Here is a 24713-nt window from a genome sequence, read left to right as displayed (position 1 = left end):
CTGGAAAGGACCTCTGCAGAGCACACAATCCCAGCATGGTGTGGGGCTGGAAAGGACCTCTGCAGAGCACAGAATCCCAGCATGGTGTGGGGCTGGAAAGGACCTCTGCAGAGCACAGAATCCCAGCATGGTGTGGGGCTGGAAAGGACCTCTGCAGAGCACCTCTTGTCCTGTCACATGATGCTCTGCTCAGAACTCTGTCCTCATCTTTCTGATCAGTTCCTTTCAGCACTGGAAGGCCTCCAGAAGGTCTCCCTGGAGCCTTCTCTTCTCCAGGCTGCACAACCCCAACTCTCTCAGCCTGGCCTCACAGCAGAGGGCTTCCAGCCCTCCCAGCATTGCTGTGACCCTGTGGTCCCACCTGAATTTGGTGCCAACACCTCTAAAACATCTCCAGCTCTGCCCAGAGCCCCTGGGCTGAGCCCAGACAGCTCCAGACCTCCAAGGAGCTGCTCACACATGTCCTCTGCTGCCATGCTCCTCCCTGGGCACCACGACATGCTGATGGAGCCCATCCCCTGCTCTTGCCCACTTCAGTTCCTGGCTGGGAGGGCATCTCCGGGAGCAGGGCTGGGGCACACACCTGCTGCCCACTCATTGCTGTGATTTGCTCAGAGGCAGCTCAGGGCTGATCAATATCCTACAGAGTATTTAATTAAGAGGGAGCCCCAAACTGGCTGCATTGATTTGCTGCTTGTTTATCTTAATTAGCAGTGGGCTGGGGGGTGGCTCCTGACCCCACACCCCCAGGAGTATTTCATCTCCCATGGATGGCAGAGCCCCAGTAAGAGCTGCAAGGGGACAGTGGGGTAGTAATGAGGGTGAGTCCTGCTATTAATGTGGGAAAGAGTCCTCATGGGAAGAGAAGAGCTTGGGGAGAGTGCTCTGAGGTCTATACTCATCTGGGTTTGGGGGGGTTGGATGCTGCTGGTCCCCAAATCGCTCACAGGTTTCTTGTGGAGGGCAAGGACAGCTTGCAGAGCCCCTGAGGCAATGAGAGCTCTGTGGCCAGGCTGGCTCCCTGCTCTGGCTGCATTCAGGGCCACCACTGGTGAGTGGCTGGTGGTGGCTGCATGAAAATCAGTCCATGGTGAAGAGACAGAGTGGGTCCTCAGCCAGTTTGCTGGTGATATGAAACTGGGAGGAGTGGCAGGTCCAGAGAAGGGCAACAATGCTGGGGAAGGGTCTGGAGAACAGGGCTGGGGAGGAGCAGCTGAGGGAGCTGGGGGTGTTCAGCCTGGAGAAGAGGAGGGTGAGAGGAGACCTCATTGCTCTCTACAGCTCCCTGAAAGGAGGCTGGAGCTAGGTGAGAGTTGATTTGTTTGAACAAGTAACAAGTGATAGACAAGGGGAAAGCCTCAAGCTGTGCTAGGGGAGGTTTAGGTTGGACATGAGGAACAATTTCTTCCCCTTGAGGTTTATCAAGCCCTGAAAGAGGCTGCCTAGGGCAGTGGTGGAGTCCTCATCCCTGGAGGGGTTTCAAAGCTGTGTACATGTGGTGCTGAGGGCCATGGATTCGTGGTGACCTGGCAGAGCTGGGTTAAGGGTTGGGCTCAGTGATCTTAAAAGCCTCTCCCAAGCCAAAGGATTCTGTCCCTCTGTCATCTCCCAGCTCAAAGAGTGCCCAGAACCCAAACCTTGCAGGCTGCTCCTGCTAAGCAGCTCTGTCAACAGGCAGCAGATCGATGGATAGCTCCCAAGCCCTGTGCTCCTTGGATCATTCATTATTTACATGCCTCAATTGAGGAGATTTAGGGCCCAGTTGTGAGTGTTTCCCCAGGCTGTTTCCTCAGAGAGTTTAAACAGTGTGGGAGGGAATTAAACCTCAATGCCAACAGCTCCAGCCCGGCCCCGTGGAGCCAGTGGCTGCTCCACAGCTTGGCATCATCTTGAGCTGAGCCCAGGGTGCTGCCAGCATGGAGCCACCAGATCCTACCCTAGGGATGGGACAACAGAGCTGTTGGCTCTGCCTTTGGCTGGATGGAGCTGGGCTCTGGATTTTCTGGCCCAAAGAAGGGCAAGGAAGATGGAGGATGAGCAGAGGGCTGGAGCTCCTCTGCTCTGAGGACAGACTGAGGGAGTTGGGGCTGTTCAGTCCGGAGAAGAGAAGGCTCCAAGGAGACCTAATTGTGGCCTTCCAGGATCTGAAGGGGGCTACAGGAAAGCTGGGGAGGGACTTTTGAGCATGTCAGGGAGTGATAGGACTGGAGGGGATGGAGCAAAACTAGAAATGGGTAGAATCAGATTGGTTCCCCATGAGGGTGGTGAGCCTGGCACAGGTTGCCCAGGGAGGTGGTGGAAGCCTCATCCCTGGAGGTTTTTGCAGCCAGGCTGGAGGTGGCTGTGAGCAACCTGCTGTAGTGTGAGGTGTCCCTAGCCATGGCAGGGGGGTTGGAACTGGCTGATCCCTTCCAACCCTGACAATTCTGTGGTGAAGGGTCTGGAGAACAGGGCTGGGGAGGAGCAGCTGAGGGAACTGGGGGTGTTGAGCCTGGAGAAGAGGAGGCTGAAGGGAGACCTCATTGCTCTCTTCAGCTCCTTTGAAAGGAGGTTGGAGCCAGGTGGCTGTTGGTCTCTTCTCCCAAGCAACCAGTGATAGGACAAGAAGGAATGGCCTTGTGTTACACCAGGGTAGGTTTAGGTTGGACATGAGGAACAATTTCTTCCCCCAAAGGGTTGTCAGGGCCTGGCCCAGGCTGTGCAGGACAGTGGTGGTGTCCCCATCCCTGAAGGGGTTTCAAAGCCATGGAGACTTGCTTGGGGGTATGGCTTAGTGGTGGACTTGGCAGAGTAGGGTAAATGGTTGGGCTCAATGATTTGGAATGTCTCTTCCAACCTAAATGATTCTTTGACTTACCAGGCACTCCTCAGAGCCCTCATGAAGCCAATCTGATGAGTGCCTGATGCTCTATGCATGGGGAAACTGAGGCTGAGATGCTGGTTGCCCATACAGATGGAGTAGCCATGGCTCATCCTCCTGTAACAAGTAGAGAAGGACTTCTGCCACCTCATTTCTTCCACCCTCCTCCCTGCAATGAGGCCACATTAAGTGGGGCTGGCTGGGCAGGGATGCTGCAGCACCCTGGGCTCAGTGCATCCCCATGGGAGCACCAGGATGGAGCTCCCCATGGCAGCTGCTGGTGGGTGGTGAGGAGGGATGCAAAGCCCATTTTCTCCTCCAGCTGTGAGGACAAGCTGCCTCTTCTCTGCCTTTGGGAGGGGAAACTGAGGCACAGGGCTGCAGAGAGGACTCAGGGCCCTGGAGGTTTGTTGGGTGAATCTGGGGCATCTCCAAGGGCAATGAGACAGGGCTGGGCTGTCAGAAAGATAAATGCAAAGAGGATTTTGGTTTGCAAGGCTGCTGGAGACACAGCTCGCTGCAGCCCTGTCCCTGTACCCTCAGGGACTGCAGCAGCCAACACACCCTGTGCTCCCTCAAAAGTCCCCTAAAAATACCTCAGCTTCATCAAATCACCATTTTTTGACTTAAGGCCTTCAGAGCATGCTCCAGTGCCTCCCATCCTACCTCTGCTGGCACCTTTCCCTAAGCTAATCCTGTAAGTGAGAAGAATGGGCCCCAAGATGCTAGGAAATGGAGCCATAAAGAAGTGCTGGGCTCAGGGGGATCACAGCAGCTCCCCCCACAGCTTAAGGTGCCCTGAGGTTTATTCAGTTACATCACATCCTTAGCTGTGGATTCCAAATGAGAGTGGTGACCTTGGCCAGGGATTGGCACAGGCTGCCCAGGGAGGTGGTGGAGTCCCCAGTCCTGGAGGTGTTCAAGCACTGTGTGGCTTGGGGACATGGTTAGGTGGCCATGGTGGGGTTGGGCAGAGGTGTGGGGACTCGAGCCTCTAAGAGATCTTTCCCAATCTTTATGATTCTATGACCCAGTCTCAGTTGTGGTCCAGGGGAAGGCAGAGAGGAGCTGGTGAGGATGGGCAGGAAAATCATAGAGTAGAATCATAGAATCAACCAGGTTGGAAAGACCTCAGAGATCATCAAGTCCAACCTATTACCTAATGCCTAACACCTCCTGACAACTAAACCATGGCTCCAAGTGCCACATCCAAGCCTTTTGTGAACACCTCCAGGGGTGGGGACTCCACCACCTCCCTGGGCAGCACATTCTAATGGCAAATTACTCTTGCTGGGAAGAACTTTCTCCTCGCCTCCAGCCTAAACCTCCCCTGGCACAGCTTGAGACTGTGTCCTCTTGTTCTGAATCCCTTGCAGAACCCCTGGGGACCCCACACACAGCCCAGGCAGGAGTTTTTCCGTGGATAAGCTGGGATGAACCCAGCCTGGGGAGGGATTTTAAGCAGTGCCCAAGAACTGAGCCATGGGGAAACTGAGGCACAGAGAGTGGTGTTGACAAGCTGATGTCTGCCTGTTCCCCTTTCTCAGCTCCATCTCAGCACCCTGGGATAGGACAAAGGACATTGGATATAAACTCCAACACAGGAGGTTCCACCTCAGCATGAGGAGGAACTTCTTCATTGTGAGGGTGACAGAGCCCTGCAGCAGGCTGCCCAGGGAGGTTGTGGAGTCTCCTTCTCTGGAGCCTTTCCAGCCCTGTCTGGATGTGTTCCTGTGTGACCTGAGCTGGATTCCATGGTCCTGCTCTGGCAGGTGGGGGCTGGGCTCGATGACCTTCAGAGGTCCCTTCCAATCCCTAACATCCTGGGATTTGACCCCTGGCTCTCCACAAAGTGCTTGTCCACCACTCAGCTTTGTCATGGAATCACAGAATGGGTTGGGTTGGAAAAGACCTCAGTTCCAACCCCCCTGCCATGGGCAGGGACCCCCTCCCACCAGCCCAGGTTGCTCAGGGCCTCATCCAGCCTGGCACCGAACACCTCCAGGGAGGGGGCAGCCACAGCCTCCCCGGGCTACCTGTGCCAGTGTCGTCTCACCCTCACTGTTTCAGGCTGTTGTGATGAATTGCCCCTGGGGTCTCCCATTAATGACCAGCTGCTCTTTGCCTTCAGCATCCCGGGCGCCGCAGCGGCGAGCGACGCCCAGCCGGGTGCCCACAGCCTGTCCTGTGCTCTGTTGCAGGTGGCAGCTCTGGAGAGGCAGATCTTTGACTTCCTGGGCTACCAGTGGGCTCCCATCCTGGCGAATTTTTTACACATCATGGCCGTTATTTTGGGCATTTTTGGGACCATCCAGTACAGATCCAAATACCTCATGATGGTAGGTACCACCCCCTGGCTGCCCCCCGCGCCCGCCGCCGGCGGGGGCTCAGCCCCGGGGCCCTTCCCGCATCCGAACCCAAATCCCTGTGGACGCAGCGAGCGGGGCGGAGGAGGGGGTGGACCACGGGATGTCCCTCCAGGGTGGGAGGGACCCGGCTCTGACGCCTCTCTCCCCGGCAGTATGCGGTGTGGCTGGTGCTGTGGGTCGGCTGGAACGCCTTCATCATCTGCTTCTACCTGGAGGTCGGACGCTTGTCGCAGGTAACACAGCCAAGCTGTCTCCTTCCTCCTCCCTCCCTCCCTCCCTCCCTTCTTCCTCCTCCCTCCCTCCCTTCTTCCTCCTCCCTCCCTCCCTTCTTCCTCCTCCCTCCCTCCCTTCTTCCTCCTCCCTCCCTCCCTTCTTCCTCCTCCCTCCCTCCCTCCCTTCTTCCTCCTCCCTCCCTCCCTCCCTTCTTCCTCCTCCCTCCCTCCCTCCCTTCTTCCTCCTCCCTCCCTCCCTCCCTTCTTCCTCCTCCCTCCCTCCCTCCCTTCTTCCTCCTCCCTCCCTCCCTCCCTTCTTCCTCCTCCCTCCCTCCCTCTCTCCCTCCTCCCTGCATCCCTCCTCCTCCCTGCATCCCTCCTCCTCCCTGCATCCCTCCTCCTCCCTGCATCCCTCCTCTTCCCTGCATCCCTCCTCTTCCCTGCATCCCTCCTCTTCCCTGCATTCCTCCTCCTCCCTCCCTCTCAGCCATGCAGAGAGATCTCTCCATGGGGTAGGTGCTCTCCCAGCCATGCTTCTGCTGCCTGCAGCAGCCCTCTGCTGAGGCTGCATCCCAACCACTGTGGTTTCCAGTTGCACCCAGGCTCCCTGCTGGATCCATGGGCAGGAGCATCAGCGTTGATGGTGCTGTGGTGTCTCCTGGGATGGAGCCCAGAGCCCATCCTGCTGCCTTGGTTAAACTCCAGTTTATCCTTGCATGAGCCATGCCTGTGGGCTTGGAGATTAGTCCTCAGAGCTGTTGGAGACCAGGCATGGGGAGCCCCAAAGCCTAGTAATGGTCTTACAAGGAAGAGATGCATGTGAGTGAGGACCCTGCAAGGCTCTGCAGGGATGGGGGATGGCACCCCAAAACCCCAGGGGCAGCAGAGGGCATTGTGCTGCATTTTGTGTTCCTAAAATGAGTAGATGTGGCACTTGGGACACAGCCTAGTGGTCATGGAGGTGTTGGGTAGAAGGTTGGACTTGATCCTAGAGGTCTTTTCCAACCTTAATGAATCTATGATCCCTGGGACATGCTGGCAGGGTAAGCCCATGGCCCCATCTTTAGGATGGCTGCATGCAGCTGGCAGATTCCCAGCATGCAGCTGGCAGCATCCCAAGTGGCTGCTCCCCTGCCTCAAGGCCAAGGTACCAAGCTGCTGACTGCTCTATGCCATCCATGCCATCACCTGGGCATCACAGAGCTCCTGGATACTGCTTGAACCATGACACCAGTGTGAGAGAAAGCCATAAGCCCTGGGGACACCAGCTGAGGGTTAGGGAGCTGCACTGAAGAACTTCTTCCTTACATCCAGTCTGAATCTAGAAATGGATGGGTTCAGGTTGGATGTTAGGAAGAAGTTGTTCCCCATGAGGGTGGTGAGAGACTGGAGCAGGTTGCCCAGGGAGGTGGTGGAAGCCTCATCCCTGGAGCTTTTTAAGGCCAGACTGGATGTGGCTCTGGGCAGCTTGATGTAGTGCGAGGTGTCCCTGGCCATGGCAGGGGGGTTGGCACTGGCTGATCCTTGAGGTCCCTTCCAACCCTGACAGTTCTGTGGCTGGCAGGGGCTGGCTGGCTGCAGCGCTCGTGGAGCATCCTCGGGTTGGGAAAGGCCAATTCCCTGCCTGCTTCCCGAGCTCCATGGCCTGTGCCTCCTGTGCTGCAGGACCGGGACTTCATCATGACCTTCAATACCTCACTGCACCGCTCGTGGTGGATGGAGAATGGCCCTGGCTGCCTGGTGACTCCGGTGATGAACTCCAAGCTGGCCCCCGAGGACCACCACGTCATCACCGTCAGCGGCTGCCTGCTCGACTATCAATACATCGAGGTGCTGAGCAGTGCCGCTCAGATCTTCCTGGCGGTAAGAGCAGCTGCCAGCACCCCTCCTCCTCAGCCTCCTCCTTCTCCTCCTCAGCCTCCTCCTTCTCCTCCTCAGCCTCCTCCTTCTCCTCCTCAGCCTCCTCCTTCTCCTCCTCAGCCTCCTCCTTCTCCTCCTCAGCCTCCTCCTTCTCCTCCTCCTCTTTCTCCTCCTCCTCCTCTTTCTCCTTCTCCTCCTCCTCCTCCTCTTTCTCCTCCTCCTCCTCCTCCTCCTCTTTCTCCTTCTCCTCCTCCTCCTCCTCTTTCTCCTCCTCCTCCTCCTCCTCCTCTTTCTCCTCCTCCTCCTCCTCCTCTTTCTCCTCCTCCTTCTCCTCCTCCTCCCATGGGATGATGGCAGGGAACAGGGTGGGCAGAGCCGCTCTGGTCCAGCTGGAGCCATCATGCATCAGTGCCCCTCTATGGCATCAGTGGGGGCTCAGGGCTGGGAAGAGAGAAGCAGGCAGAGCCCATGGAGCAGCCTGGGGTGCTGCCTGTGCCCAAAGCTGGCATGCTGTGGGCTGGATGCTGCAGGGGTTGGGGGGTTCCTGGTGTAACACTCCTTGACGCTGCTGGACTGTGGTCTGGTGGATGTAGGGAAAGGAGGGGTCCCCTTTCCTGGTGGCTGTCCCACCCCATGGGGACATGGAAGGGAACACATCTGGAATCAAAGCTCCTGGGGGGATACAAGAACATTAAACCTTCAAAGGGAGCTGGGGTCCAGAGGAGCTGCCATGATGCCCCAAAGGGGCACCCAGCACTATGTGGGGCTTGGCACCCCTGCAGTGCCAGCCCAAGAGCCACCATCTTTGTCCCCTCCTGGTGCAGCAGAGCCATCCATCCTCACTGCCCCCACACCAGCACCTGGACCCACTGGGGATGGGCTCCAGGACAATGCAGCACTGATCCTGCCCAGGATCCCTCCAGGATGTGCCCAGACACCCACCACACACGCCCAGCAGCAGCACCATGCTGGTGCCAGTGCCCAGCAGCCCAGTAACCAATCCCTCTCTGCCTGCTTTTGTTTCACAGCTCTTTGGCTTTGTCTACGCCTGCTACGTCAGCAAAGTGTTCCTGGAGGAGGAAGACAGCTGTGAGTGCTGCAGCTCCAGGTCGTGGGGGTGGGGGGGACACCACCAATGGGCATGGCTGGCACCAGCCAGTGCCTGGCCAGGGATGAAGGAGCAATGCCTGGGTCACAGGCAGGTGGGGAAATCCCTCCAGATGGTTGTTTTGGGGTTTCCCCCCCCAGTTTTTTCCTCCTCAGAGGCAGGGGCTGGGGTTGTGATGTGCCCCTCTGGGCCATCAAAGGTCGCCCCTGTCCCAGCCTCAGGGAGGGAGCTGCACCCTGGCCAGGGCTGGGAGAAGAGGGGGACAGGGACACTGAGCCCTGAGTGGAACATCTGCCTGTGAGGACAGGCTGAGGGAACTGGGGCTTGGACCTTGGAGCAGAGGAACCTGAGGAGTGCCCTCATTGCTGGTGATAAAGATGTGCAGGGCAATGTGGGGAGGACAGAGCCAGGCTCTGCTCAGGGATGTCCAAGGACAGCACAAGGGGCACTGGGGGCAAGCTGGAGCGGAGGAGGTGCCATGGGAACAGAAGGGAAAACTTTGTCACTGTGAGGGTGAAGACCTCCAAGATTCTAACCTTCAACCCAGCACCACCATGGCCATTAAGCCATGTCCCAAAGTGCCATAGCCACGTGGGTTTTGAACACCTCCAGGGAGGATGACTGCACCACCTCCCTGTTGTGCTTCCTGCTCTTACAGCCATCCCTTGGGAAGTGCTGAGCAGCCTGGTCCCCATTAGCCCAGGTGGTGCAGGCTGTGGCCATCTGAACCCCCTAAATTATCATGGTGGTGCTGTTGAAACATCTGAGGGATGGGATCCATAAAGAGGGTCCTGGGCAGGCTGGAGAATTAGGACCATCTGAACCTCCTGAGGCTCAACAAGGACAAATGCAAGGTTCTGCACATGGGTCAGGGCAGGTCTTGGGATCACTCCAAGCTAGGGGATGAAGGGCTGGAGAACAGCTCTGTGGAGAAGGACTTTGAGGTGCTGGTGAGACTAGAGAGACTAGTGGTAGATGCCCCATCCCTGGAGACATTCAAGGTGAGGCTTGATGGGGCCATGAGCAACCTGCTCCAGTTGGGGATGCCCCTGCAGACTGCAGGGGGGTTGGACAAGATGACCTTTGGTGGTCCCTTCCAACCCAACTGCATTCTATGGTTGTGTGGATCAGTGGGTTTATGTTTCTGTGATGCTATGAGCAGCACAGACCCAAAAATGACCCCAGCCCAGCCCAGGAGGTGCTGGGTTCAGCATCCCCATATTTCCCCCTGCTGCTGCTGGGCAGTGGTGTAGTGGAGAAGGAAAACTCTGGCTGTGAAATTGGACACAGCCTGCAGAAATAATTGGTTCCAGTACCTGGGGAGCTGGCAAAGAGGCTCCTGTGCCGGCAGCGCCGCCGAGGCTGTTTGCATTCAAACAAACTCCTGCACCCAACACACTTCCAATGTTAATGCTGCTGCAGCCCCAGATCCAAAGGCATCCTTTTTAATGGAATATCTGATTAGATTTGGAAATGGATGGATGGATGGAGTAAAAACTGAGAGCTGGCAGAATATTAAGTCAGGAAGAGAACCAGCCTGGCAGAGTGAGGCTTCCCTCTCCAGCTCGCTGCTGCCGTGCCCGGGCACCGCTGTGGGATCCCACCTGGATCCATGGGGATCTCACGATGGGGAGACCCCCATGGCTGCACCTGGCGCCTGTTCCTGAGCTGCATGACCTCTGCCCAGGGAGGATTCAGGGCTGGGGGCACGTAGGGTGATTGTGGGAGCCACTGGGGGTACCCCCAGCCACCCATCACTCCCAGGATGGGAAGGGCTTTGACCATCATGCCTCCAGTGAGTGCCTGGGGGGGATCACTGGGCAGGACTGGAAATCCCAGCCCTCCAGACTGGTGTATTGGTGTCTGTGATTGCCCTAAATGACAGGATCTAAACCACACCTAATGCTCCTTCAGGGCCCACTCTGGAGCCAGTGGGAAGGTCTTTGTCCAGCCTGCAGCACAAGGGCTGTGGTGGGGACAAGAGCCACGGGGATCCCTGCAAGTCAGGACAGCTCCTCTGCTCCAGCTGGCATGCTGTGGTGCTCCAGGATGCTGTGGTGCCTCCCAGCAGTGCTGCATTTCCCTGGGATGCTGCCATGACCCCAGATGCCACCACGACCTGGGATGAAGCACATTCCCAAGGATGCAGTGGCAGCCTGGCATGCTGCAATGACCCAGGATGTTGTGGGGGGTCCTGAAATGTTGCAGCAGCCTGGGTTGCTGCACTCTCCTGGGATGCTGGGATCCCTGGGTTGCTGCACTTTCCTGGGATGCTGTGGTGGCCTGGGATGCTGTGGTGATCCATGATGCTACTGCACACTGAGATGATGCATTTGCCCAGGGTGCTGCACCTCCCTGAGATGCTGCAGCTGCAAACTGGGATGCTGTGGTGATCTGGGATGCTGCATGTCCCCAAGCTACTGCTGCAGCCTGGGATGCTGTGTGTCCCCTGGGTGCCATCAAGGCAGGGGGAGGCAGGGCCATGCCCCTGCTGCCCTCCCCAGCTCACCTCATTGTTCTCCTCACTCTCCCCAGTTGACTTCATTGGAGGCTTTGACTCCTATGGCTACCAGGCGCCCCAGAAGACGTCACACCTACAGCTACAGCCTCTCTACACGTGAGTCCCTGCCATGGGGAACCTTGGGGGTGCTCAGGGGTGGCCCTTGGGAGGAGCTCACATCCTCTGGAAGCTGACTGATCCTCATCCCAGCAGCTCAGTATCCAAGAAGCCACCTGGGCAGCAGAGCCAAGGTGTCCCAAGGTGATGCTGGGGTGGTGCTGCCTGGCTCCCAGCAGGATCCAGTCTCCATCCTGCAGCCACCCTGGGGCTGGGACACTCAGTGCTCCTCCTAATTAGTTTGCTTCCTAATTAAGCAGCTGGTTCAGGCTGCCCACATCCCTGTGGCCTTTCTGCATGCAGGGCCTCGGGTTGGGAGAGGTCACAACCAGGATGCTGCCGTCACACTGCCACCTCCCTGTGCCCACAGTCCCCTCTGTCCGGCTCATTAATAGCCCAGCACTTAATTAGTGCTGCTCTCATTTCTACCCAGAACCTCCTCACAGCTGTGGCAGTTCAGGCTCTTGGACTCAGGGGGCCAACCCCAGGTCCAGCAGTGGCATGGTGACACTGGGACATGGGAACCCCATCTCGGGGAGGGGGGCATTGGGGGTCTCGCTGCCACCCATCGCTGGTGAGAAGGGACACAGAAGAGGCTGTCCCTGCTGTGGAGGGCTGTGGTGGGGAGCTCTTGCAGGAGTGAGCTCAGGATGGGGGGTGGGCAGCAGGAGAGGTTGTCTGAGGCTCTGAGCAACCTGCTTTAGGTGCAGATGTCCCTGCTGACTGCAGAGGGCATGGACTAGGTGCCCTGTAAAGGTCACCTTCCACCCAAACCCCTCTGTGACTCTCTGATTCTCCCCCAGGTCTGGGTAACCTCCTCCTGCCCCAGCCCCCCGTGGGAGCCAGCAGTGCCAGGAGCCCTCAGAGCAAACTGTCCCCACCTGATGACAAGACCCCTGGCTAAGAGGGGGACACAACACTGAGCCACTTGGTCCCCTCCTGCCTCCCTGCACCCCACAGGACCTCTGGAAATGGAGCCAGGAGCTGCTCATCCACCTCACCCTGGATGCTCCAAGCTGCAGCCACCCACCCACAGCAGGACTGGAGGGGGCTGGAGATGGGGAGATCCCCAAGGCTGTGTCACCCTCCCAGGCTCCCACACCCTGAGATGGGGACATGCAGGGAAGTGGCACCACTGGACAGCCTTTTCTTCTGTTTCTTCCAGCCTGGTTTTCCTTTGGAGCTGCAGAGCCCTTCCCAGCATGCTGGGCAGGAGCCGGGGCCTGGCCTGGGACTGGGGCAAAACCCAACCAGTTTGGAGCAAACTGGGACAAGGGGCAGGAGGTGAACACATCTTTGGGGACAGTGAGGCACAGAGAGCAGCTTTGTCCTCTGCAGGGCTGTGACAATTTCCTGCAATGCTGGGTCTGGGATTTTGCTCCCAGCAGGAATTTTCCAGCCCCCCCTGGCTGGATGAAGCAGCATCGAAAGGGCTTTGGTCTGGGATGCTCTGCTCGCCCCGAGGACCTGGATCCAGCCATCAGCATCTTGCCTCGACCCCCCACCCCCACCTAAACCTGGGGAGGGGATCACAGCCCTCTGACATCTCCCTGCAAGCCTCCCCCTACCCCATCCCTCCCACATTGCTGGGGTGGGGGCTCAGATTTGGCAATACTGACACTGCTGCCACCACAGCCCCTTGCTGGCTGTTTTAATCTGATGAATGTTTTGGGGTTGTTTTGGGGGTTTTTAATTATTGGAGTGGTTTCTTTCTGCTTGTTTGGGTTTATTTTTTAATTTGAAGTGCCTGAGGAGACTCTGGCTGAGCAGGACCCCCCACCCCCACCCCCTTCCCCACCTCCAAGGCCGACATTGTGCCTTCAGCAACACTCTGCCCACCCTGGGGCTGCTCTAGTGCCCCCCAGGCCCTCACCCAGGGCTTTGTAGGGGGCAGCTTGGTACCTCCTGACCCCACTCCAGCCCTTCCATCCATTGGGGGTGTGGGTGGCAAATCATCCATCAGGTCTGGTGGCAGAAGAGGGGTGATGATGGCATGTGGGGGATGATATCTGGGGCGGAGGGGAGCGTGCAAGGTCCATTGAGCAGCAGTTGCTTGGCAGAATGGAGATGAGCTGGGATTGAAGAGCCTGGGAAGAAGCTGGGAGGAAAAAAGCAGATTCATGAAGCATCCCAGCTCCCTCTGACCTCCTTCTTCTCCCTTTTTACCCAGAGCTGGGGTATGGTTTCTCCTGCATCTGACCCCAAGCCCACCCTTTGCATCTGGTCACGTGGATTTGGCCTCCCAGGTGTTTTCCCTCTGGTCCTGGGGCTTGTTTGGGGATGGGGTTTGCACTCTGCAGTGATTTACTTACTTGTTTTGTCCTTCCCAACAAGCAGCCATGAAGTGCCAGCAAACCACCAAAGCTGCCCAAGCCCAGACTCTGGGCAGGGGACAGGCTGCCTCCTACCCCACCAGCCCCTTCACTGCCTCCAGCCAAGCTGCCAGCTGTACAGGCAATAATTTTTCCACCCTTTCCCTTTTTTTATTTCCCAGGAAAAACAATGGTTTTCAAGCAACAGATTTCCCCCCCTTCTCCCCTAAAACACATCCTCATCCCCCAGCCGTGGGGGGCAGCAGCACCTCCAAGGTTGCTTTTCTTCTGCAGGGCCAAGGATGCTTTGGCTGACTCACCATGGGATGGGATGGGCAGCCACCCACCTATTCAAACCCTTCTCCACCCCAGCAGGAAGCAGAAGGAAAAGCTCAGCACATTGTCATTTAAAACTCACTGGGGAGAGCTTCCCCCTCCTCTTCCCCCTCCCCTGGGCTCGGCAGGAGCCAGGCTCTGGTGCTCTGCCCTCTGTTCTTTGGTTCTGTTCTGTTGGGTTGGTTTTCTATCAGCCTGTCTTTGTAATGTGAACTGAGGATTTCTTTTCTATTCTGTAACTATAAAAGTTGAAGGAAAGTTTCATCCCATGGCTCTTCTGCTTTCAGGACACTTCCCTTCCTTCCAGCCGTTCCAAGGTGCTGGGGGGGTTAACTTTTACCTTTCTTTCCCCACTCTGGGGTCTGCATCATGCAGCTGGGTCCTGCCCTTGAGCCCAGAGTGTCTTTTTAGTGGTGCCCCAACTAGATTCTGGCAGAAAAGGAACTGGGGGTGCTGGCTGACAGCAGCTGAAGATGAGCCAACGTGTGCCCAGGTGGCCAAGAAGGCCACCAAGAGCCTGGTGTGGCCAGCAGGAGTGGGGCAGTGATGGTGCCCCTGGACTGGGCACTGGTGAGGCCATGCCTTGAGTACTTGAGTTTTGTGCCCCTTACTCCAAGAAGGACATTGAGGAGCTGGAGCAGGTCTAGAGAGGGGCAACAAAGCTGGGGAAGGGTCTGGAGAACAGGGCTGGGGAGGAGCAGCTGAGGGAGCTGGGGGTGTTCAGCCTGGAGAAGAGGAGGCTGAGAGGAGACCTCATTGCTCTCTACAGCTCCCTGAAAAGGGGTTGGAGTGAGGTGGGGGTTGGGCTCTTCTCCCTAGTCTCAGGTGATAGAAGGAGAGGAAATGGCCTGAAATTGTGCCAGGGGAGGCTGAGGTTGGAGAGGAAGAAAAATTGGATTGGTACAGGCTGCCCAGGGAAGTGGTGGATCTCCATCCCTGGAGGTGTTGAAGAAACCTGTGGCCATGGCACCTGGGGACATGGTTTGATGGCCATGTTGGTGCTGGGTTGATGTCTGGATTGGATGACCTTAGAGGGATTGTCCATCTGAATTCTATGATTCTACCTCTTGACTCACTGTCCATGTGCTCTAAGGTTTCCCTGAAGCTCTTTCTTCTCCAGGCTGAACATCCCCAACTCTCTCATCCTGTTCCCACAGGGGAGGTGTTTCCAGCCTTAGATCATCTTTGAGGCTTCCTCTGGACCTGCTCCAACAGTTCCACGCTCCCACCCCAGTGCAAAGCTGGGACATGGATGCAGCATTCCCAACAATGCTGCTCCTGCTGCCCTAAAACCTATCAGTGAGCCCACATCCAGAAAGCACCTGAGTGGGGGCATTGCTCCACTACCCACAGCCGTGGAGAGGCTTTGGAGAGGTCTTCTCTTTGAACCCCCTTTACCCTGGGCCAAGCTGGTGCCTCCTCACAGCCGCTGTCCCCTGCCTGGCCACGGCTGAGCTGTAATTACAGAGTCCAAGCATCTCTTACTGCTATCATGTGAAGCAACCCTGTGTGGTGGTAAACAGGAAGGGCAGGAAGAAAAAGGAGTTGATTTTCTCCCATCCCAAGCCCGGCAAAGAAATGGCTGAGGAGCAACAAAGGATTGATTTAACCCCGCGCAGAAACGCCGGCTCCCTGCCGCAGCCGCGGGACCCCAGCGCCTCACAGATGGTCAGGAGGAGAAAAGGAGCTTTCAGAACCCCAGACAAAGGCATAGAGATGCTTTTCAGGGAGCTGAGGAGAGCTCGAGGTCCAGCTGCTCTGGTCCTAGGTGTGCTGAGGGGAACAGGGCTGGTTCCAGAGAGGTGGGAGCTGCAGCAGGAGCCAGCTGCAGGATTGCCTCAGGGCAAGAGAGGCCAGGAACTTCTGGAGGGAATCCAGCAGAGGCTACAGAGATGCTGAGGGGATTGGAGCACCCTGGGTGATTCCCCCCTTTTGCTCTGCTCTCCTGAACCCCCACCTGGAGCACTGCATCCAGTTCTGGTGCTCCCAACACAAGAAGAAAGAGTGATTGGCCATTGGGATGTGCTGCCCAGGGAGGTGGTGGAGTCACCATCACTGGGGGTGTTTAAAATAAGGCTGGATGAGGCACTTGGTGCCATGGTTGAGTTGATTAGATGGTGTTGGGTGGTAGGTTGGACTCCATGGTCTGGAAGATCTTTTCCAACCTGCTTAATTCTGTATTCTGTAAGGACCTGGAGCTGCTGGAGAGGGTCCAGAGGAGTCCATGAAGATGAGCAGAGGCTGGAGAACCTCCCCTGTGGTGACAGGCTGAGAGAACTGGGGCTGTTCAGCCTGGAGAAGAGCCTGGATGCTGTGGGAAAGGGCTGATTTGTGAACCTGTGATTAAAGGCTGGAGCACAAAGCCCCTGGGTAAGGGGCTGAGTGAAGGTTCAGCAGGGAAATGTATCACTAGTACTTCCTAAAGCTGGCCAGATCTGTCTGCAGCCAGGCTGGTGTTCACCTAACAGTGACAATTTGTTGGGTTGTGGTTTTGTCTTGACTGGGAACATAACAGGAAACACATCTGGAAGGTGCAGCCTGCAGATAGCTGGGCTCCAGGGAGGGCCCCGGGGGGCCACCATGAGGGCCTGGCAGCAGCAGCATCTTGTCACCCTCTTCAGGGTGGGGAGCTTTAGACTGGAGATTAGGAAGGCATTCTTCAGAGTGAGGGTGGGGAGACACTGGCACAGGTTGCCCAGGGAGGTTGTGGCTGTCCCCTCCCTGGAGGTGTTCAAGGCCAGGCTGGATGAAGCCTTGAGCAACCTGGGCTGGTGGGAGGTGTCCCTGCCCATGGCAGGGGGTTGGAACTGGATGAGCTTTGAGGTCCCTTCCAACCTAAACCATTTTATTATGCTATGATTCAGGGTGACAAGGAAAAGAGGAAATCAGACAAACTAAACCCAAAGAATAGGGTATGAAAAAGCTGGGAGCAAACCAGAAGTGGGGATGGGGACTGGGAGAACCTTCTGGCTGCCCAGTCCCTTGCCAGGTCACCACTGATGGCCCTGCTCCTGTCTGAGCATCGCTGCCATGCCCACCTGCCCCTATAGACACAGCCTATACATTTCCAGAGTGGGTAATACAAACCCACTGTGCATGCCCCAGCAGCAGCTGGTACCATAAATAGCTCTGTCTGCAGGGGAAGGATCCATTGGTCTCCACACTGTGCTCCAGCTCAGCCCAGCTCTGGAGATGCTGGGGAGGCAGGAGAAAGTCAGAGCATTCCTCTGGTGTGTTTTCCAGCAGGGAGGAAGAGCTGATGCAATGCAAAGGGGAAAGATGGAGCTGGCAGAAGGAAATAGCTCCCCAAAAAACACCCTCAGGCTCTGGGACTGCAAGAAGTCATCAAGCAGCCTGAGGAGGTAGTGACCTTCCAAAGGGCTTAGTCACGTAATTGCCTGTCGAGAAGCCCCAGCCTTGATGTGTTTGATGACAGCAAATGAGGGGGAAACAGGAATCAGCCTCCTGCTGTAGAGAGCCAGGGATTAGAAACTGGGGTGACACATGGTGTGGGCATGTCCCCCAAGAAGGGTCTAGAGGAGCAGCTGAGGGACCTGGGGCTGTTCAGTCTGCGGAAGAGGAGGCTGAGGGGAGACCTTCTAGCTCTCTACAGCCCCCTGAAAGGAGGTTGGAGCCAGGCTGGGGTTGGTCTCTCTAGTAACAAGTGATAGGATGAGAGGCAATGGCCTCAAGTTGCTCCAGGGGAGATTTAGGTTGGCATTAGAAACTTCTGACCCTGGGACTGGGGTGTTCTGGTCCCCAGGCTGCTCTGTCCCATCAGAGCCCAGAGGAGCTGTGTCCATCCTCACCACCTGCTCCAGCTTGGCTGCTTCACCACAAGGGGTTGGGCTGCACCTCATCACCTTCTGTGAGTGTCAGGGATAAAACAAGAGATAGAACAAGAGGAAGCAGCCTCATTTGCCCCAGGGGAGATTTACATTTGACATCAGGAACGACTTTTACCCCCAAAGGGATGTCCAGCCCTGGCCCAGGCTGCCCAGGGCAGGGATGGAGTCCCCATCCTTGGAAGTGTTCAAAACCGGTGTAAATGTGGTGCTGAGGGACATGGTTCAGTGGTGAGCTGGCAGTGCTGGGCTGCTGATTGGCTTTGATGATCAGAAAGATCTTTTCCAGTCCAAATGACTCTGTGATTCTAAGGGGGATCTCAAAAGCACCTGTCAAGGAGGTGGCATGGCACCTACCAGTGACAGCAGAAGCAGACAGTGTGCCACCAGTAAGCATGAAATGTCCCCAGGCAGCACTTACCTGCCTCACTGGTGGGGTACCAACAATAGAGGGACCCCAGTGTTCCATCCTCGAGCTCTTGGTGGGTGTCTGTACCCTCCTAGGGCCCAGAGAAGAGAGGTGGATAGGTGTAAGGATCTGGCTTGGACTGTGGAGTGACCCTACACAGATACAAAGCCTTTGACTCTCCAGGCTTTGGCCCTCCTGGGACACATTTGGAAGGACAGCCACTGTGAGTGGGACACCCTGAGCAGGGACAAGGCTCCACTGTGGCTTGGCAAGCACTGGCCAAGAGCAGCCCTAGAGCCTACCAGCTACCTGCCAGCTGGGCACTGCTAGCAGCCTGCACACAGCAGGGATGCCACTGCCACCTCCTTCTTAGGATGCAGGTGCCACCACCTGAATTCTCCTCACACAGGTGCTTTGCTGAGCCATAGGATCAGGATTTTTTGGACCCCATCTTCTCCAATGGTTGCACTCAACCCATCTGCTGACCCCCCACAGCACAGCACCACCTGGGGCCATTGAGCAGAGATGGCTGCTTGTATCCCAGGAGCTCATTTCATTTCTCCATCAGCATCTACACCTGGGGCAGGGCAATCCCAAGCACAAATAGAGGCTGGGTGAGGAGTGGCTTGAGAACAGTCTTGAGGAGAAGGCCTTGGGGGTGTCAGTTGATGACAAACTCCCCAGGAGCCAGCAATGGGCACTGGCAGCCCAGCAGGCAGCTGTGTGCTGAGCTGCAGCCAGAGCAGGGAGAGCAGCAGCACAGGGAGGGGATTCTGCCCCTCTGCTCTGCTCTGCTCAGACCCCACCTGCAGCACTGCCTCCAGTTCTGGGGCCCCCAGCACAAGAAGGACCTGGAGCTGCTGGAGAGGGTCCAGAGGAGACCATGACAACAATTAGAGGTCTGGAGAACCTCCCTTATGGGGACAGGCTGGGAGAGCTGGGGATGTTCAGCCTGGAGAAAAGAAGGCTCCGGGAAGACCTTAGAACATCTTTCCAGTACCTGAAGAGGCTCCAGAAGAGCTGGGGAGGGACTTGTGATAAGGGCTGGGAGTGCCAGGATGAGGGACAATGGCTTTGAGCTGGGAGAGGGGAGATTGAGACTGGAGAAGAGGAAGAAATTCTTTAGGATGAGGGTGGGGAGACACTGGAACAGGTTGCCCCAGGAGGTCGTGGATGCCCCCTGCGTGGAGGTGTTGAAGGCCAGGTTGGATGAGACCTTGAGCAGCCTGTGCTGGTGGGAGGTGTCCCTGCCCATGGCAAGCAGTTGGAACTGGATGATCTTTGGGGTCCCTTCCAACCTAACCCATTCTGTGGCTCTCTGATCTATCAGAGCTCTTGCTTTCTCGGCAGCTCTGCTGTCCTGCTCCTGTCCCCTAGGCTTTGCTAGCTGGTTACAAAGGCTGATGAAAAAGCAGGGATGTGGAGTGGGGCTCAGCTCCACTCCTCACTGAGGAGAGACATCTAAGCAGTGAGGTCCAGGGGAAAACCCCTGTGGTTTGCAGACAAACAAGAATTTCCCTTTTCCTGGTTCACAGCTGCTGACAGTTGATTGCGTGGCTGCCTGGTTGTGGGTTTCTCAACCATCTTCTGGTTAATAAACTCTGTCAGTGGGGTGGTAGAGGGGCACTCAAGGATCCTTCCTAGCAACACTCAGCCCTGTGTGCTAGTGACCTTTCTTGCTTCCTGGTTTCTGTGGAAAATACTTTCTGGGTCACATAAGAGTCAGAAGAAGTCCTGTATGTCCCTTCTCATCATGGGTTTAACCCACTCTTGATCCCAGAAATGCATCCTGGATTTATCTCCACTTCTCCAGGGCATTTTACACTGCTTGCCTCTGGCTGTCTTTGTCTGTGGTGGCTTTATGAGCTGAGGCAAACTGGAGGGATGACAGCAGAGGACATCCACAGGATTCAAAGGAAGGCATTCCTGACTGGATGGAGAGCAGCCCAGTGGAGGATTTGGGGGCGCAAAGCTGGACATGAGCTGGCACCGAGCACTGCCAGCCCAGCCCCAGCCTGTCCTGGGCTGATCTCCAGCAGCATTGGCAGCAGGGGCAGGGAGGGGATTCTGCCCCTCTGCTGTGCTCTGCTGAGACCCTCCCTGCAGTGCTGGAGTCCTCAGCATAGCACAGACAGGGAGCTGTTGGAGCAGGGCCAGAGGAGGCCACAGCAATGCTGGGGGGGCTGGAAGCTCTCTGCTGTGAGGCCAGGCTGAGAGAGTTGGACTTGGTCAGCCTAGGGAAGGAAGGGCTTCAGGGAGACCTTCTGGTGGCCTTTCAGTGCTTCAAGGGCTGATCAGAAAGCTGGGGAAAGACTTTTGAGCTGGGTCTGTTGTGACAGGAGAAGGGGTGATGGTTTGAACTGAAAGAGGAAGACTCAGAGTGGAGAGAAGGGAGAAATGTTTGACACTGAGGGTGGTGAGACCCTGCTCAGGTTGCCCAGAGAGGTGGAAGAGGCCTGGAACCCTTCCAAGTGAGCTCTGAGCAACCTGCTGTAGTGGAAGATGTCCCTGCTGATCACAGAGGGGGTTAGCTAGATGATATTTAAGGCCCCTTCCAATCCAAACCATCTGATGAATCCATGTCTCCAAGGCTGGCACATCTGTTTCCCAACCATGGGACAGGTGGTGTGGCTTTGCCAGCTGCCTTCCTGCACACAGGACATGCAGACTTTGGGCATGCAACTTTCCTCTTTCATGAGGAGTGCAGTTGACTGAAGCCCCTTCTGTGGTCAATGAAGGGACAAGGGTGCTTGTATGAGAGTCGTTTGGAGGTTAGGAGGTCACCAGCCAACTTTTGGAGGCATCTTTTCCTCTTTGCAGATTGAGGATGAAGCCCGGGATAATTTATGCTAGGACCTGGTATGGGGTGAGCTGGGGAGCTGGGCCTGTCCTTGATGGCCAACAAGGAGACAAAAAACCCCGACATTTCCACCTCCAGAAGGTTTTTCTCATGGAGGTAGAAGTTGTTTTACTGCCTGTACTTCCTGCAGTCTCTGGAGCAGCAAGGTTTTCCACTAGATTTTCATGGATTTCAACAAGCTGGGAGCTCAGACAAGGTCTGAGGGGCCAAAGGTGGGAGGCAGAAGAGGCTGATGGAGGGGCAGAGGTGAGACCCAAACTCCAGCACAGTACCACAGCCACAGGGCTGCATGTCCCCACGTGCCATTTCCCTGCCCCTTTCTTCCTAAACCAAATAAACTCACTGGCTGAAGCAGGTTCTAACCACTCACACTTCATCTGCAGGACGACTCCATCCCTTCCCCCCTCATTACACCAGCACAAATGTAATTATCCCAGGGATAATTAACACAAACCATGTTTCTGGTGTCAGCAAGCAGCCTGGGTGTGTGCTGCAACCCACCACGGAGAAGCTGTTATCTCTGGCTCACAGCAGAGGGTCAGTGCTGCTCGAGAAGCTCTGTGCCACTACCAGTAAGATAGCTGGGGGAACAGGCAGCCCCACCAGCAAGGTGGGGTGCTGAGGTTGCCAGTTTGCAAGCACAGCACCCCAATAGCTGGCCAGCAAAAGCAGGTAGGGACCTGCCAGACCTCCTTCCCCCAGGCTCCACAGCAAAGATATGGTGTGGGAAACAGCTCCTGACCTCTCAAGCCTGCCCAGATATTTGTCACCACTGAAGCCTTCTATTGGCCCTGGATGTTCAGGAGTTGGTGGGGAATGCAATCAAAGGAGAAAGGGTGCCTGGACAGATTTATTTGCTCCAGTGTCAAAAGGACACAGTTTTACTAATCACCTCTCTCCCTCTCCACGCCTTGCTCACACCAGCGGTGTTTTGGGGATGTTGCATGGTCCACCATGGCACAGCAGAGTCAGATTTTCGGCTCTACCCCCTGGAAGGTGGAGAATTGATCCAGCTTCACCACCCAAGTGTGCTTCTGATGGGCTGACTGTGTCACCAAGACGGTTTCCTGCTAACAGGGCAGCACAGCTTGGCAGAATGAGCTGCATCTTCATGAGGGATGCTGGCCAGAAGAACCTGCTGAGGTTCCTCATCCAGTGAAGAGCCTGGAGGCAGCCAGACATCACCAACAGGAGCTACCTGTTGCACAGGATCCATGCCACAGCTGTTTGTGGGGTGCTCAGGGCCTGGCAGGGCCCAAGTGCCACACACCTTTGGGCAACACGTTGCAGCTGAGCCCAGCAGAGCAGAGTTTATCACAGTGGGAGTCTGCCAGGTCAAATAAGCCATGCTGGGGCTGATTGAAGGAAGATTTGGGTGGCTCTGCAAGGCTTGGCTTAAAACCTGGTATCGACAGCAAAAGCCTTTGCTCGCTGTTAGTTCTGAAGTTGTCATGGCCAGCCTGGAGCACCTCCCAGGCTGCAGCCACGAGCTCTGTCTCTTCACTGATCAGGAGGGTGGCCAGGTGAGGCCTCTCTTCCCCACAAGCCCTGGCTGGCACGGCTGCAGGCTCCGGGGTGGCCTGAGCACCAGAAAGAGGCAGCGTGGCAGCAGAGACACCCAGCAGCCCTTGGGGGAGAAAATGGATGCAAGCCACACAGCCAGGTTGTGCTTTAATGCTCCACCGGGCGTGGAGCAACTTCTTGTACCTAGAACCACGACCTGGGAAAAGCTCAGACTTGAGGGAAACCTCTTGTCGAGCTCCGTGGGATGCCGTGGCCTGCCAAAGCTCTTTGAAAGGCAGCAGACACCGCGCTGGGCTGCTGCTTGTTTTGCTCTCTGCCTGCATGTGAGGGCATGCCCCGAGCTGCTTCCCTGTGCAACGCTTTCCTCCTGGGCTTCGCGTGTGCTTTCTCACCTGGCCAAGGGGGAGCGAAAAGATGGCATTTAAATGTTGAGTGCAGGTGCTAACCCACCCCCCCTAAAACACAGGAGCAGAAAACGAGCGGTGGCTGCTGGGGAACGAGCTGTCCCTTTAACATGGAGGTGTTACGGCTGGAACTACGGCTCCCAGCGTACAGCGCTTTGTTGTAATGGCCAGACCGGGAGCCTGGCCGGCGCTGGAGCGGCGCACGCTGGGCTCTGTAGTCTCCCCACGGCCCTGGCTTTCACAGCTTGGTTATGGCTGGGAAGGAGCTGGGAAAGAGCTGTAAGATGCTGGAGTCCAGCCGCTGAGCCAGCACTGCCAAGCCACCTGTAGGGGAGCGGAGCAAGGGAAGGGCACGAAGGGAAAGCAGCCCAGAATTGTGCTCTGCTGCTGGTGCTGGGCTTGGAAGGGCACAGCGTGAGGGGAAAGCCGCTCTTCCCCCCTGCGCTTCTTGCCACTGGAGCCGTTCTCCATCGCCTTTGTGCGCGCAGGCCCCGGCATGGGGGCTGCTGCCGGGGCAGGGGGCTGGCTCCACGGCGTCCCCACCGCGGGCTCGGCGGTGCCCAGCGGGAGCTGGCTGCGGCGGGCACTCAGTCACAGCCCCGTTAGCCAAGGGAGGGCTGATGGCGGCTGCCTGGAGCTGAGGACGGCCTGTGTTCTCAGCCCGGCTGGGGAAGGGGCTGCGCTCACAGCCTGAGGGCCCCAGCCAGGGCCTGGCTCCGACCCAGCTGGGCCTGGCCGGGGAGCGGCGGCGCCCGCAAAGGGCCGCTCAGGAGGGAGCCGGGCACGGCCGGGGCCCCCCCGCGGTGCTGTAGGGCCAGTGCAGGGCGGGCCGGCTGGGGGGAAGGGGCCGCGGGCAGGGCCCGTCCCGGCCCGGGGAGCGGCGGCCCGGCGCCGCTTGGAGCGGCCTCGCCTTCCCGGCGTGCAGCGCGGCGCCCGTCCCCGCCGGGCCGCCATGTTGTCGGAGTGAAAGGCAGGGGGAGAGGCAGGCGGCGAGCGGCCTGGGGGGGGGCCGAGATCCGTCTTCATCCTACCGCTCCGCCCGTGAGTACCGGTACCGGAGCGGGCCTCCACGCGCCGCGCACCCCAGCCGAGCCGCCGATGGGGCCATATTGGTGGGGGGAACGGGCGGAGCGGCGCCAGGCCGCCCCGAAGGCCAGCGGCGGCGGGGCGCTGGCGCCCGGCTCTCCCGCCCGGCTTCTTGTCGGCGCTCGGGGGACCGGGGCCTGGCCCCTATTGTTACCGGGGAGAGGGGGCACGGTGGGCCCTCGCCTCCCGTGAAGGCTTCCGGGCCTCTCGCCACCGCGTCCCGGCGGGTAGGGAGAAGGTGGGGGGGGTTGTTATTGTTGGGGGCCGCAGGCCCATCCCGGCCGGGCGCCCCCCGCTTGCGCCCCCCGCGGGCCTGGCCTGTCGCGGTGGGTCCTCCCCGGGGCTCCCTCTTCTCCCAGGAGGGGCCCGGGCCGTCTTGCCGGGGAGAGCCGAAGCTCCGCTTTGTTGCCCCGGGGGGCCCGGCCCCGCGGTGGTGTGGGGGGGTGGCTGGGTTCCATCACCACCCTGGCCTCGGAGGGGTCTCGGCGGGGTTGGGGAGGGGATCGAGGTTCCTGGCAGGGGAGGGGGACGGTGCCTAGAAAGTGGGGGATCGGGAAAATGCAGACAATACTTTGTGATGTGCTGGGTGACCCTGGGGTGTTGTGTTTGGGGAGTGGGGGGGGCTGATTCCGCTTTGGTTTTATCTCCTTTTGGTGCAATACCAGCGTTTAGCCCTTTTCATGCCACGCTTGGGATTTTCAGAGCCTGTCTCTTGTCCCAGCCTGCGACATCCTCGGTTATTTGTTTTTATTGTTGTTTTGGTTTGGTGGGTTTTTTTCCTTTTTTTTTTTTTTTTCCCCTTTCCTGGGCAATGTTTAATAAGTTTGTTCCGAGCCGCGATTTCATTAGCCAGATCATGAGTAAGGAATTTCCTTTATGAAGAGGAAAGGATGGGAGGGTGAGGGGCAAGG

General features: G+C 57.4%; 2 protein-coding genes across 8 annotated transcripts in view; both read left to right on the top strand.

Annotated features, from left to right (window-relative positions):
* The window catches only part of NKAIN1 (sodium/potassium transporting ATPase interacting 1), a 33914-nt gene extending 22062 nt beyond the window's left edge, over window positions 1-11852 (top strand). The window contains exons 2-7 of the mRNA XM_054170654.1: window positions 5062-5199; window positions 5382-5462; window positions 7107-7304; window positions 8330-8390; window positions 10945-11026; window positions 11830-11852. Coding sequence (XP_054026629.1) covers window positions 5062-5199; window positions 5382-5462; window positions 7107-7304; window positions 8330-8390; window positions 10945-11026; window positions 11830-11839 — 570 coding nt within the window. The 3' untranslated portion in view covers window positions 11840-11852. The remainder of the gene's footprint in view (window positions 1-5061; window positions 5200-5381; window positions 5463-7106; window positions 7305-8329; window positions 8391-10944; window positions 11027-11829) is intronic.
* Window positions 11853-23657: 11805 nt separating this feature from the next.
* Window positions 23658-24713, top strand: part of PUM1 (pumilio RNA binding family member 1) — a 92071-nt gene continuing 91015 nt past the window's right edge. For all 7 annotated transcript variants that reach the window (XM_054170380.1, XM_054170375.1, XM_054170379.1 and 4 more), the window contains exon 1: window positions 23658-23757. The gene's annotated coding sequence lies outside the window, so the exon portion shown is untranslated. The remainder of the gene's footprint in view (window positions 23758-24713) is intronic.

Source organism: Dryobates pubescens, chromosome 20 (genome assembly GCF_014839835.1).
Source record: "Dryobates pubescens isolate bDryPub1 chromosome 20, bDryPub1.pri, whole genome shotgun sequence".
NCBI lineage: Eukaryota > Metazoa > Chordata > Aves > Piciformes > Picidae > Dryobates > Dryobates pubescens.
The sequence above is the reverse complement of the archived record's forward strand: the minus strand, read 5'-3'. Positions and strand labels throughout refer to the sequence as shown.